This window comes from Nycticebus coucang, chromosome 10 (genome assembly GCF_027406575.1).
Source record: "Nycticebus coucang isolate mNycCou1 chromosome 10, mNycCou1.pri, whole genome shotgun sequence".
Lineage (NCBI taxonomy): Eukaryota > Metazoa > Chordata > Mammalia > Primates > Lorisidae > Nycticebus > Nycticebus coucang.
This window is the reverse complement of record NC_069789.1, coordinates 57,446,273-57,460,731: the sequence shown is the minus strand read 5'-3', so window position 1 is coordinate 57,460,731 and position 14,459 is coordinate 57,446,273. Positions and strand designations below refer to the sequence as shown.

Below are 14,459 nucleotides of genomic sequence, written 5' to 3'. Positions count from 1 at the left end.
TCTGCAGGCTGAATTCTTAGAGGTGGCATTGATGGGTCAAAAGTATATTTAGCTGGGTGTGGTGCCTCACACCTGTAATCCTAACACACTGGGAGGCCGAGGCAGGTGGATTGCTTGAGCTCAGGAATTTGAGACCAGCCTGAGCAAGAGCGCGACCCTGTCTCTAAAACTAGCTGGGCATTGTGGTGGGTCCCAGATATTCAGGAGGGTGAGCCTATGGAATCACTGGAGCCCAATTGACGTTGCTGTGAGCTATAATGCCACAGCACTCTACTTAGGGCGACAGAGTGAGATCGTCTTAAAAAAAAAAAAAGAGTACATTTAAAGTCTTCACAACACTGACAAATTGCACTAATAAAAGGCCATACCAAGTTAAACCTCCACCAGTAATGTGTAGTTCTGCCTGTTTTCCCACACCTCCTGGGGACTAGATAGAAGAGGAGGACTTCAGGGTCTAACAGATACTGTTGGAGCCCAGCATTCACCATACCTGTACTTGCCCAGGAATCCAACTTCAAATGCCTGAGACTTAGGCCCTGGGGCTTTGTCTTGGTCTGAGCCTGGGTTAAAACATTGCTTATGCAATTTGGTGAGGAGGAATGAGATACCAAGAAATGGGAACATCTTCAGTGACATGCCTCTTTCTCCATGACAGAGGTCACAGTGAGTGGGGTTTCAGGACCAGGTTCAGCAGAGGAATGGGGTTAGAAGACCATGCCTGCTGGGGGTTTAGCCAGAACTAAAGGTAGAAACCCAGGGAAGAAAAGGAAGCAGGAAGGCCAGATACATATGTGAAAAGAAAAAGCTCACCACTTTCTTTTTTTGTTTCGTCTTTTTTTTTTTTTTTTTAAATAAGAAAACCAATTTCTGCCCTTAGCACTGAGTAAGTCTGTTCTTGACATTTACAAGAAAGGAAAACAGCCTGCAGCAGGCCTAGGCTTATCTCAGTCCCCAGAGTCCATCACCAGCAGGTGGTGCCCCTCCCCTGATCAGGACAGACCAGCAGCTCTGGGACACCAAGGCCAAGGAGAACACCTCCTTCTTCACTCTCGGGGCCTCTGGGGGTCCTTTGTGTTTCCCTCAGGCTTAGGATTCATTTCTTTACACTGAACTTATGAGACAAGTTCCAATTTAGTTTCAATCACCAAAATCATTACATGATCTTCTGTCTCTCTCGGGCAGTGATTTTCAACAGGTGTGCCCTGGCCCCGTGACAGGATCTTAGGTATACCTAATTTTTAAGATCACTAATTAAATTATTTTTGAAAGAAATTCAAAGCATGGTAATATTCTTTTTTTTAATCTTTTTTTTTTTTAATATGGAACATTTCATGAATTTGCATGTCATCCTTGCGCAGGGGCCATGCTTATCTTCTCTGTATCATTCTAATTTTAATATATGTGCTGCCAAAGTGAGCATTTTTATCTTTTTTTAATCAACATAATTTAAGTGTGCTGTGGAAGCTTTATACAGGGTCAAGTGTGCTGTGAGATAAAAAAGGTTGGAAAACACTGCTCTAGGGCTTAGTTTTATTTGCTGTTATAGAAAAAAAAAGAAGGAAGGGAAGGGAAGGGTAGGAAATAGCATTTGTACAGAGAATATTTTGATTTAGGGCCTTATCTCCTTGATGCTCACTTTATCCCCACATTATAGATGAGAAAATGAATTCTTGGAGAGATGAAGTGAACAGCCTAAGTTTACCCTGCAGGTAAGACTTTCTTGGCAAATCCTGTGTTCCTTTAACTTGATCATGTTGGGAGATTCTAGGTTTGGTAAAATCTAAAGTTTTTATGGCCCACCTTAAAATAGCAAAGTAGTTTTGCGTAGCCACTGTCGGACACATGTGGGCTCTGAACTATTATTTGGGCAGGTTACCTGAGCTTTGGTTTTCTTATCTAGAATAAGAGGGTGGTGCCAGGGTTGGAGCTGTAAACACAGAGGAGTACTGCAACGGGGCTGCTGTTCTGGATGAAGAGCTGAATTAGAAGCTTCCGAAAGCTCTTCCAGTACTAAGATGCATTGATTTCCCAATTGGACTCTTTCCACTATTTCAGGTGATAGATAACTCTGAGCTCGGGTCCTGTGCACCTGTGTCCTTAGCCAGGACCTAAGATATTCTTACTGTCAGAGGTAGAAGGGATCCAAGGTGATCACCCAATCAACTTTTCATGGTTCAGTTGAGGAAACGGAGGTCCACAAAGAAATGTCTGGCCCATGTCAGATTCTATGAACCAAGGACTAACACTTGGATCACTAGCTTCCCGATCCAGGGCTTCTTCCATCCTAATTCAAGGGTGAGACAGTCCACGTTCCCCTAGGGTAGAGGAACTCTCCCATTTTGAAAAGACATCACCATTACCAGTAGTAGTCACAACCTTTCTCACATCCCTGCCCGGGGATCCAACGACTCTTCAATCAACAAACGTTACTGGCTAGTCTTCCATAAGCAAGGCCACGGTACGTAAAACGTCTCACAAATTCCCAGCCCCACAGAGTCACAGTCTGATGGCGGAGGTGCAGACCCGTGATGCTGCTGGGGCTTCAGCGTACTTCCTGCTGGGTGCTTCGGCGCGTAGTAGGCGCTTGGAAGGAACCGGGCGCTAATTCTTATTAGTCTCAAGGCGAGTCTGCAAAGAGGCCCCAGGTCGAGCGCCAAGAGCAAGGAGCGTTCTCTCCCCTCAGGCGGGGCGGTGCCCGCGCATCCTCCCCTCCCGCGTCCAGGTCCCCGCCGGCCTGGCTCTCGGCGCGCGAAGGGAGTGGCTCGGGGACGCGCACGCAGGCTGTCGGGGGCGCGCCGGCCGCCCGGGGACGCGCACGGACTGGTCTCTGCCCTAATGCGGCGGCAGGCGGCGAGAGGCGCTGCGGAGGAAGCGGCCGAAGTGGCGGTGCCGGCGGCCGACAGCTCCGACTGCGCCCAGTGCCGGGTCCCGAGTCCGCGGAGGTAAGCGAGCGCGAACACCGGAGGGACGCGGTGCAGGCTCGTGGAGAGCCATCTGGCGACACCCCCTTGTTCCCGCCCGCCTCTGCCTCTCTCCATCCCCGACCTGTCCCCATCCCCCTCCGTCCACATTCCCCTCCCCTTTCCTCCCCACACCTGCCCTGAATCCAGCCGGTTCTGTCCATATCTCCACCGCACCCCCGTCCATTCCCCACCCCCTGCACACCCCAACAACCTTTCTGTCTGTTGATCGCATCCCCTCCCCCTTCCGCGCATCCTCACCCTCTTTCCCCTTTCCTCTCTATCCCCGCCTCATCCGTGAGCCTGCTTGCTGCCCGCGTGCGTCTGTTTAGCTCGACACCCCGCTTTTGATGACCCCATTCCTACTGTTTTTTCCACCGCGCCCAGCTCATCCTCTCTTCTGCCCTCCCTGTTCTCCTGCCCCCCCCCCACACACACACGCACACTCCGTGCGCCGGCCTCTCCAAGCTCCCTTACAGGTTCTGTCCTCCCGCAGCTGCCCTCTTCACCCCAGCCTAGCGCCTTTCCAGCTGCCTCTCGCTTTCCTCCTGCTTCATAGTACCTTTCAAGAACCCACCTTCTCCCCCTTGGCTTTACCTGACCTGTCACCCTCACTTTCCCCACCTGCCCTTCCTGGTGCTGCGCGGAGCTGGGGCTTGTGCTCAGCCTTTTTCGGTGACCCCTGGGCCCTCCTTCCTTGTGTGGGAATCGCTGTTGCGGAAGAGACGCTCTTTCTGCAAGTTGGATCCTGTTCGTGGTTTAGGGGTGAAGGATGCTGGGGGTTAGCAAGCCTCTCTTGTGTTCCTCTCCAGACATCCCTCTTCTCTAGCTGTTCAGGTTTGTTTCCTAGATGGACTGGGGGAGGGGATGCTAAGCGGGAAACTAGGATGGGGAAGGAGCTAGTCCAGGGGAATGGCCAAGTTGGCTCATCCTGGGTCTTGGTCTGAGCCTTGGGATGTAAAGAACTGCCTGCACGAGGAGCCCTGCTGGAGGGTTAGAGAATTCTGGATTTTAGAAAGGATTCTTCCTTAGCCTCTAAGTCAGCACTTTGGCATCAGGAGCTGTCATGAGTGTGGCCCATGGGCTGGGCTGAGAGTGGGCAGAGTGCTGAATCACCCAGAATGTGGGCCTCATGGCAACCCCTCTCCTGCCCAGAGCCAAATTCTTTTTCTGATTCCTTCCTTGGCATTCGTCATGGGCTATGTGTGTTGAGCAGAGATCCTGCTCCCCTCAGTGTGAAGGAGAGGATAGTTGACGGTTCCCCTTTTCTGCCTGTCTCCCTGGCATGAGGACCTGGTGTGTCTCAGCTACCCTTGGAACTGTGCTGAGCTCTGCTAGGCCCCAATCAAATCTCCTGCAAGGCAAGGACAGGCCGCAGCTTTGAGATACGGTTGGACAGAAGTTGAATTGTTTGTATGGAGCCAACAGAAGCAGGCTCAGAACCCAGAGAACTTGAAGCTTAAGCAGGAGAAAATATGCGTGGAGAGTAGAAGTCCCTGGGAACAGGGGCCATGCCAGCTGAGGGGGCTGGGGCGGGGAGAGGGAGGAAGGCAGACAGACCTCTGGTTTGGCCATGATAGGGTCTGGTGGGATTTCTCTGCAGGAAGAGTAGAGATGAGGGCTCTGCTATGCACCTGACATATTCCACCTTTTGTCTTGACTGAACTGGCACTTCTGAGGGAGTGACTTCTCCCTCTTGCCTTTGGATTCAGCTGAAGGGGTGTGTGTGTGTGTGTGTGTGTGTGTGTGTAGAGAGAGAGTAAATAACACAAATGAGAAGAGAGACTCACACTTAACCCCAGAAATTGTGTTTGCCACTGTGAAACAGGGAACAGCTGCCCAATTCTTGTCTTGGGGTCCTCAGCTAAAACCCAGAGGCTTACATGGGGGTGGGGTGTTAAGAGCAAATTCAGACAGATGCAATCCTTTCTCTGCAAGGCTCACTAACTTTAGAAATCTGAGTGATTCCACTCCTTCAGCTCCTGTGCAGTAACTCTCTTAAGGCCCTGGCAGTGGGGGGCGTGCAGTCCGGGGACTGGGTGTCCCTGGCTTTGTCACCCTGTCTGCTTCCTCCCAGCACGAATGGGGGTGGGGCAGGAACCTTCCCTGGCATCAGTGCCTCAGGGCTGCCAGCTTTTCCTGGTGGAGGAGGAGACATCACCTGCCGCTGTTGTTGAACGCTGATTGGATTAGGGTTCTGACATTGAAATGCTTGATTTGGGCCCAGGTTAAGTGGAGAATACTGATAACATGCACATTTTCCCAGTTTGGGGCAATGAATCTCATCCCTCATTTTCTTGTTTGACATCACTGAGAGAGGAGCACTCAGAGAGAGGAGCCAGCTGCCCAGAGCTGCAGGAAGACTCGCCAGTTGTGGGCGGCGCCTGTGGATCAGTGAATAGGGTGCCGACCCCATATACTGAGGGTGGTGGGTTCGAACCCAGCCCTGGACAACTGCAAAAAAAAAAAAAATAGCCATGCATTGTGGTAGGCGCCTGTAGCCCCAGCCACTCGGGAGGCTGAGGCAAGAGAGTCGCCTAAGCTCAAGAGTGGGAGGTTGCTGTGAGCTGACACTAGGGCACTCTATCGAGGGCGATAAAGTAAGACTCTGTCTCTTAAAAAAAAAAAAAAAAGACTTGCCAGTTGTGCCTAGGCAGTTCCTGGCAGGTGGATCTGGCTGCACTTACAGGGGCTGGGCCTTATAGGGCCACATTGTAGAGGTAGCTGAGAGCTGGCTTCTGGCTTTGGATTTCTGAGGGAGGTGGGCCAGACAAGGGTCCTATTTTTGCAGGGACTGAGGGACAGGATTCCAAGGCTATCGCCACTCTATTGCAACTTGTTCCCTGCCCTCCCTCCCTCCCCACCCCCCCACCCCCTCCTCACCCCACCCCCCACCCCATTCCTCCTCAGGCTCTTTTGGAGATGGAAGCACACCGAGATCCCCAAGACCATCCAAGAGTTGGGTGTGAGGATCATCTCTTTGTTTTTAGAAAAAGAAATTCTTAGGAAATCAGAAAGGAAGAGGCAGAGAAGTCCAGTTCTCAGTCTGTTTGGCTGGGGTGGTTTTAGGGAGTGGGGTGGAGAGGAATGAGAGGAACATAAAGCTGGTTACATACTCATTTAACAGAGATTCATTAAGCCCTGTGATGTGCTGTTCTGCTAGGTGCTGAGACCATAAAGGTGAAAAGTTAGACAAGGTCTGATCTCTCCGGGCTCCCAGTATTGTGGATGAGGGAGAGATAACCAGACAAATAACGTAGAGAATCCAGAGAAGATGAAAGCAAGTATGTTGATTCTGGTGGTATCAGCCCCCTCTCCTCTGCAGCTATGATAAGAGCTTGGTTGATGCTATCCAAAAGGTCATACCCTGAAGTTGACTGTCAGGAGAAGGATAAAGGAGGAAGTTACCAGATTCCCAGCTTTAAGGGCAACAGAGGGGATGTTCTGCGTGTAGCTAAACCACAGTAGGTATTACTTCAGTTTCATAGGGGTGACACCCCTAGGGACTGTGGAATGAGGTTGGAGCTACTTAGATCTTCCAATCCCATCTCCCAAGCAATTGTATTTTAGGGATAAAGTGTGATCTTAGATATGCTCAGAATGCCAGAGTGAGACAGAGGAAAAAGGCCTTGTTTGCTCTCGGGGAGCTCCCGCTGTGGAAGGGAAACAGCAAGTGCGTGTGCAGGGATGTCTCAGAAGCAAGGTGAGGAAATTACTGTAAACTCTGATGCATATGGAAGAGTCTGAGATGTATGGGGAGGTCAAGGTCAGGCGGGAGTCATCAGAGAAGTCCAGTTAGTGTTGGGTTGTTAGTGAGCAGGAAATGTCCTCAGAAGCTATACACCTGAGCACAGGTTCCCATGAATGTCATGGCTGAACCGGGAAAAGAGTCTGAGGATACAGACTCCCTGCCTCATCTGTCTGAGAAGCACTTCTCTTCTCCACACACATGCAGTTTAGTTCATTTTATTAGTATATTCGGAGCCTTTGAGCCTGTTGGGAACTGTGCTTGGTGTTGGGCATGGAAGTCAAGTTGGAGAGATACAAATGAAAGCTCAGGACAAGAAATACTGTAAGCAAGGTTTGATGGGTTCCTGGCACTGTAGGAGCATGGATGAGGGGGTCACAGTGGGCAGTAGGACCTAGGGTGATCAGGCCAAACTGTTGAGATGGATCCCTGTCTTGCCTAGAGAAGCTTAACGGCAAATCTTTGAGCACTTCTTCAAAATGCTTAGCTAGGACCCAGGCCTAGCTGCAAGAGTGGATGTTGGATGCATAAGGCCTGGGAGCTAATGGCTGTGTTGGGTGCTTGAGTAGGCATTTCCACAGCTTTGCTGACCCTGGGCATTGGTCAGATTGTGCCAGCTTGAGAGCCCTTGAGCCATTCTCCTTCCATTAGGTCTTGAGGCAAGCCAGAGAAAATACAAGTGGCATAATAGCAATAGCCATTGATTGAGTACTTACTGTGTGCTAGGCATCCCAATATGTGTTTTTACATGTATTGTCTCATTTAATCTTCATAAGAGTTACCTCAATAAGCGAGATACTATTTGTTCAGATCCTGATTTTACAGAAGATGAAACAGACTCAGAGAGGTTGTTACTTGTTAAAGATCAGAGGACAGGTAAATCCTAGAGCTGGAATTTTAACCTGTATGGGTTTGACTTCAAAGCCCAGGCCCCTGTCCTATATATTGTACTGAACTCCACCCTGACCCGGGTAGAAAAATAAAGACCTAGTATGTTTTATGAACATGCACAAGCCTCTCCATGAAAATCTATTAGAAGGCCTCAGAATGCATTTTTAAATACCCCCTTTGTTCTTCTGAAAGATACAGAAATGGGATTCCTGCTTTCAAATAGAAGAAATAAGACACCTTGAGTATAAAACAAGTGTATAGTTAAGTCTTCACTGGGCCTAAGACCCTGGACAGTAAAATTTGAAAGGAAGGCATGATCTGTCAGTGGATCAGGCTTTTGGAGCCGGAAAGGTGACCCGGCATAGTGGAAACTGTTCAGCCTTTGTGGTTGGACAGATCTGTGTTCAAACCTGGATTCTCCCACTTGCCAGCGGCAAAGCTGTAGCTCCCCTGGAAAATGGGGGATATGAATAGGAACCTTGCAGAGCTGTGGTAGGGATTAAATGTGAGAAGATAGTGAAAGGCCCAGCACAGTACCTAGTGTTAATAAGTACTCACTTGCTAACTGATATTCACAGAGGAAGCGGGAATGGAGCTAGCCTTGAAGAATTGGCAAAATTTGTATATGAAAGGGAAGAGAATATTCTAGAAGGGGGAACCATCAGGTGTGGGTGTATAACTTGGCAGTTTTAGGTTCTCTGGGAAAGAAGCTTTCTGCCAGTTCTCCCCCATGCTCACCCTTTCCCCTGGTCCCTGCAGCAAAGTCTTGCTGGAAAAAGACATCATCATAAAAGGCATAAGGCTTATGTTCTACCGCTGGCCTCATCATTAACAGAACTTAAATGTGTTTCTTTCTCTGTAAATTTAGAAGATCGCTACAAGTTCTTGTCCCAGAAGCCTAAGTGTCTGGGATTTATGTCGCTGATTAATTTTGTGTTCTGTCTTTCCTCTCCCAAATGCAATGCCATGAAAAGATTTGAGTGACTGGGGCACAGTGGGGTCACCCCTCTGGCCTTTGTCGTCCTCTCTCAGCTCCTGCAGCTCCCCTCCTCCAGGAAGCAGCTGCCTGAGCATCTGCCTTTTCTTCCTTCACCTGCTCCTCCTCACTCCTCCCCTCCCTGGCTGGGCCAAAAGGCCTCCCTGGCAGCCCCTCTTCCCATCATTATGATGCTAATCGTGTTGTTAATTTTTCTGAGATCCAGAAAGAAAGCCCCAATCTGTTCTAATGAATTTAATTAGAGAGGGGCTTGGAGGGCTTCAGAACCTCTTACCAGGATCACAATAAACAGAGTTAACGAGATAAACAGCCTGGGATTAGCCACTCAAGGTTTAGACAGGAGGATTTCCCACTCAGTCCTAGAACAGAGAAGTCCTTGGCACCCAGAGTTGGAGGAAGGCTGTGTGGGCTGTAGTCCTCCAAGTGGACTCCTTTTGGTATGTTTCTGCCTGCCCCACATACTTAGCTTCATACCTGGTTTAGTCATTAGGTGGTGGGTTGTCCTCCTGAAGTCTAATTATTGTTGTCATTCTCAATGAGCACCTATTATTTGGGTCGGTGTACCACGTCATCTTCTGGGATATGAAGAGGCTGGAGACACTATCTCCTGTCCTATAGGTAGTAAGAGATATAAGTTGAAATATTAGGAACTTTTGCTAATTCCAGACAGTAAGTGCTAGAAGGCTGGTAGAAGATCACATTGGGCTTGGGTATTGTGAAGCCTCTTGCAAGAAGGAATCCTTGGGATGGGTCTTGAGATCAAGACTTGATCTTAATTAGAGCTGCTAGAAGAAGTGTAAAGGCAGGAATGTGCAGAGGGTCCTTGACTCAGGATGAATAATTGGCACAGGGTGGGTGATGGGCACATATAATTCAGTCGTGAGGGATGTGTCTGGAGCAGCATGTCGAGACATGATCTAGAGCACTCTGAGTGCTGGAGTCTTTACTCTTTTGACCTGGTTATATTGGGGTCTCTGTGCTTTACTTCTCTGAGCACTTAGGATGGCCAGCTTGGGGAAGGACCTTCCAGGATGGTGGACTCCGGGCCTAGTTATGCTAGGCTAGCTCTCCTGGATCCCGTTGAGGCCAACTGGGGTGGACTGACCAGATGCTTAGCTTTGTTCCCAAATCTTGTGATTTTCTGGGATGAGAATGAATGTTTGGCAGAGTAATTCCAAGGACTTTTCCCAGTGATGAGAATTCCTTCCTACTTTACTGATGCTAGCCAATTTGCTTTGGCAGTAACATTTTTTTTTAACATTTATTTACTGGATGCTTTAATTTCAGGGTCAGTGAATTTCATGAGTTCTCTGAATGGATGTCTGTGCATGTGTGTGTGTGTGTGTGTGTGTGTGCGCGCTGCCTATGTTAGTGACATTCTTTCAAGTAGATTCTGATTCTAGTTTGATCTTTATTTACAATGTAAAAGTTACTAAACATTTTTAGTTCTTATTTTCTCCTTGTGCAAGAGGGGAAGAGTCACCCTTATATCTTATCGTATGTCGATACGTAAGCCCAATGCTTTGAGGATGTTAAATGTGAGGGGGTATTATAACTATCATTTAACAGGAAGTATAATGTCCAGCTAAAATTGTAAGTCCATTCCCCCTCATTCCTGGAACATCTGGAATTTTATCTGGGGGCATCAACATTTATGCTTCTTATTTTTTCTGGTCTATCTGGATTTATGCATAATTAATAAAAGAAGTTAGTACACTGCTGGTGGGTGTTGGTTGACATACTATATGAGAGAAATTCGTATGCAAGACACTGCTATAATGCCTTCATTATAATACTCATTGTGTAGTATTTTTCCACATGCTGGAGGTGATGTGTTCTTTATGAAGGAAAATGCCTTTGAGGCCATAGATGATTTTCCTACACTGATGTAGGTAAGGACAGAAACTAGATCTCTTTCTTTTTTTTTTTTGGTTTTTTTTTTTTTGGCCAGGGCTGGGTTTGAACCCGCCACCTCTGGCATATGGGACCGGCGCCCTACTCCTTGAGCCACAGGCACCGCCCATAGATCTCTTTCTGATCATCATCACACACCGAGTGGAACTGAAGCCTCTGCACCTCATATTGGGAGCTAAACTGGGATTCTCTGGGATCCACAGCAAATGGTTGTGGGGAGTGTTTTTATAAGATATTCATTGCATCTGCCACTACTCTTTAAAGCTCCTACTATGTGCATTGTACTTTTCTACCATAGCAACTTGTTCTGAGAGAAACCTTTACTCATAGAATGTTAGAAATGCTCTAGTCCAAGATCATTATTTTACTGACCAAGAAGCTGAGACCCAGAGGGTGGCTGCATGATTGGCTGCTGGCAAAAGCTAGTTCTTTATTCATATACTGGCTCACCAGGAACCTTGAAAACCACAAATGAACTTTGTAATGGTACACTGTGACAGGTAAGTTCCCTAAAGCATGATCTAATGCAGAAGTGCTTTGAGATATCAGGGGAAAGAGGAAATCCATGTAGACTAAAGTCCTTTGGAAGATTCTGAAAAGAAGTAGGGGCTGGCTTGGGCCTTTGGAGACAGGTAGGGACTGAATAGGCCAAGTTAAGAGATGGCATTTCTGCTGGGGAAGGTTTAGAGGAGAGGAGCAGCTAGTGTGGTCAGGCATGGTGAATTGGCTGGGCTGGAGAGTGGAAAGCAAAGCTGGAGGGATAGCTGAGGTCAGACTGTAGCAGACCTGGACTGCTGACTGAGGAGTTAGACTTTTTCTTGGAGTTGGTAAGGAGCATTTGAAGCCTCTTAGCCCAAATGGCTGTTGATCTGATGGCAGCAAGGCTATGGTGTTAGAAGTAGGTGGGAAATCCCTCCACAGGCACCGGGTGGTTTCTGAGGGGATAGTTCCTTCTGAATTGGTGTTTGCCAAAAGGTGGGGAGTGCTGAAACGTCTTCTGTGGTGCTGGGAGGGAGCTTGTCGCTGTCCAGAGTGCTGACCTGTCCTCTGAAAGATTTTCCTCCTCAGTGATGCCAGGTTAGAAAAGTAAAGCTGGGAAATGTTTAGACTTACCCAAAGCTGGGGAATGCTTAGATCTGGAGAATGATCCTGGCTGGGGCAGCATGTGGGCTTTCTGGCAATAAACTGGTTACGGCATCTGACTTCACAGTCCTTGTGATGGAAGCAAACTTGTGGGTCCTATTAAGTAGGAGAGACGAAGTCTGTACACATATAGGCTAAGGTGGGCCAATTTGTAGTCCTAAAAGTTTTGCCTTAGAGGCTTTGTGTTTATACAAGAGCCTTAGCACATGGCCTCTTGCATTGTGAAAATGTATTTCCTCTACTCAGCGCTCTACAGAGCACCCAAAACCTCTCCAGCAAAGCAGGAGAAAGCAGCAGAACTTCCCAGAAGGCTTTTCTCATTTCTTTAAATGAAACATCTAAATGATTGATGTTAGTGCTGCCAATAGAACTTTCTTTGATTGTGGAAATGTTCTATATCTGCACTAACATGGTAGCCACTAATTACCTATGGCTTAGTGAGCACTTGAGATGTGGCTAATGTGATTGAAGAATTGCACTTTGAATTAAATTTAGTGTAAATTTAAATAGCCATGAGTGGCTACTGTGTTAGTTTGCTTTATCTAGGGTCAGAATCTTGCCCTTGCTTATTGGTCCCTCAAATAGGTAAAAATTTTTGGCTTCAAATGAACTTTTGAATGCAGGTAAGTTTGACAAATTACTAGAGGAAACCCCATGCTGAATCTGAACTGAGGTCCATGTGTGGCTGAGTTTTGCCCTGACTTTTCATTTTTTTTCACAGTGAGAACCACCACACATGATACCTTTCAGGGGCAGGTAGAAGGCTCCTTGGAGTATAGCTGGGGTCTCAGGGAACTGACCTAAGGGGCGGGTAGCAGGCTCCTTGGAGTATAGCTGGGGTCTCAGGGAACTGACCTAAGGGGCGGGTAGCAGGCTCCTTGGAGTATAGCTGGGGTCTCAGGGAACTGACCTAAGGGGCGGGTAGCAGGCTCCTTGGAGTATAGCTGGGGTCTCAGGGAACTGACCTAAGGGGCAGGTAGAAGGCTCCTTGGAGTATAGCTGGGGTCTCAGGGAACTGACCTAAGGGGCGGGTAGCAGGCTCCTTGGAGTATAGCTGGGGTCTCAGGGAACTGACCTAAGGGGCGGGTAACAGGCTCCTTGGAGTATAGCTGGTGTCTCAGGGAACTGAGCTAAGGGGCAGGTAGCAGGCTTCTTGGAGTATAGCTGGTGTCTCAGGGAACTGACCTAAGGGGCAGGTAGCAGGCTCCTTGGGGTATAGCTGGTGTCTCAGGGAACTGACCTAAGGGGCAGGTAGCAGGCTCCTTGGAGTATAGCTGGGGTCTCAGGGAACTGACCTAAGGGAGCTTTAAATGGGCAAGCTGTCAGGGTTATGGCCCTGGAAACCTGCCTTTGAGTGAGGAGTGCAGATGATGTCTGTTATGGCAGATGTTTGCAGGCATCTGGTACAGAGGGGTTCTTGGTCTTTCCCTGTCTCCCATTCTAACTCTGTATATCTTTACTGTCATCCTGTTTACCTGGCAGAGTGGACATGGCCTGGGTCAGGGTGTGGTAAGTGGTAGAAGTAACAAAGGTGCAGGGAATGCTTTAAAATGCCAATCAGTAAGCAGAAAATAGTAATCTGTCAAATACTGGAGCAGTATTTCATGGTGTTGGCACGTGCCTAACCTAAATGTGCTTGGTTTCCTTGCCTCTCTGGTCTTAGTCTTGCCCTGTGTATGTCTGATCTCCTAAACCAGAGTGTACACTTTTAAAGGTATGCCTTATTGTTTTCTTAGAATCTCTGTGGGCTGATAGTAATCCCTAATGGATGTCTGCTTATGAGTAGCTCTTTGTTAGCTGGGAGCATTAGGTTTGACCCCTAGATATTGTGTGCATGTGAATACAAATAATATTTATTGAGCCCCTGCTGGGCGTAAGTCTCTGTGTTTGGTACTGTGGGCACTGACAAAGGAGGAGCGGAGAATGGTTGCTCCCAGTCTAATGGGAGTGCAAAGGCAGGCACTTGTGAAAAATGACACACACACACACACACACACACGCACACAACTGACAGAAACAAAGACAGAAGTGGTAGCAGAGATCCAGAGCTGGGGGTGGGGCGCAGGGTGCTGGAGGGGCCAGATTACGTGTGTCTCTGTCTGGCTTTCTCTCGAGGATTCCCTCCTTCATGAGGCTTAGCTGGTACCAGCCACCTCCATGCCTGCAGGGACAGAGCTGTCTTTATGGGTGGCCAGGCAGTTCCCTCTCTCACTGGGGCTGTCCTGAGCACAGTGGTGATGAGCCCCCTTGAGGAGAGGGGTGGGACAGTGGGGAGGAGGATGGTGTAGCAGGGGAATAAATTCCTTTTTTTTCTTGTCCCTTAAATGGTGACAGGGCCTTCTCTCAGCCTTTGTCTTAGTCACAGCAGGGGCTTGATGGGACTCCAGGAGTTCTGGTTCATGGAGCTCTGTGAGGCAGGCCCAGATGCAGTCTGGAAGAGAGAAGAGTAACAGAGCTTGGTGACATGGCTTCCCATAGCCACACAGCCCCCTGCCCCACTCTCGGTGGGGGCGGGGCATGCTTCCTGGTGGAAAGCAGGTGGGCTGCATCTCCCAGTGGGGCTAGAAGAGACTTTTCTGGTTGACTTGCAAGGAAGAGTCTGCCTTGCACTGCTCCCCGCCTGGTGCTTCTCAGTCTTCCACGTGCACACAGATCACCTGGGATCTTGTTAAAATGCAGACTCAGAAGGCCTGGGTTGGGCCTGAAATTCTGCATTTCTAACAAGCTCCCAGGTAGTGCCAAGGCTGCTGGTCTGCGAGCTGTGTTTTGATGGACAAGTCCCTACACCCGTGTTCTTGGACCTGCC

General features: G+C 48.6%; 1 protein-coding gene and 1 non-coding gene across 24 annotated transcripts in view; one reads left to right on the top strand and one right to left on the bottom strand.

Annotated features, from left to right (window-relative positions):
• Positions 1 to 1,313: 1,313 nt before the first annotated feature.
• Positions 1,314 to 1,420, bottom strand: LOC128597856 (U6 spliceosomal RNA). Its single transcript, XR_008383410.1, has one exon. It is a non-coding gene; the product is annotated as a U6 spliceosomal RNA (small nuclear RNA).
• Positions 1,421 to 2,811: 1,391 nt separating this feature from the next.
• Positions 2,812 to 14,459, top strand: part of NFASC (neurofascin) — a 184,099-nt gene continuing 172,451 nt past the window's right edge. For 21 of the 23 annotated variants that reach the window (XR_008383086.1, XR_008383085.1, XM_053605709.1 and 18 more), the window contains exon 1: positions 2,813 to 2,942. Coding sequence is in view for 20 of the 23 variants with exons in the window: in XM_053605709.1 (XP_053461684.1) it covers positions 2,836 to 2,942 (107 nt within the window). In the remaining 3 variants the exon portion in view is untranslated. Of the gene's footprint in view, positions 2,943 to 14,459 lie in introns of all 23 variants that reach the window. The other 2 variants (XM_053605713.1, XM_053605696.1) reach the window with 2 other exon arrangements.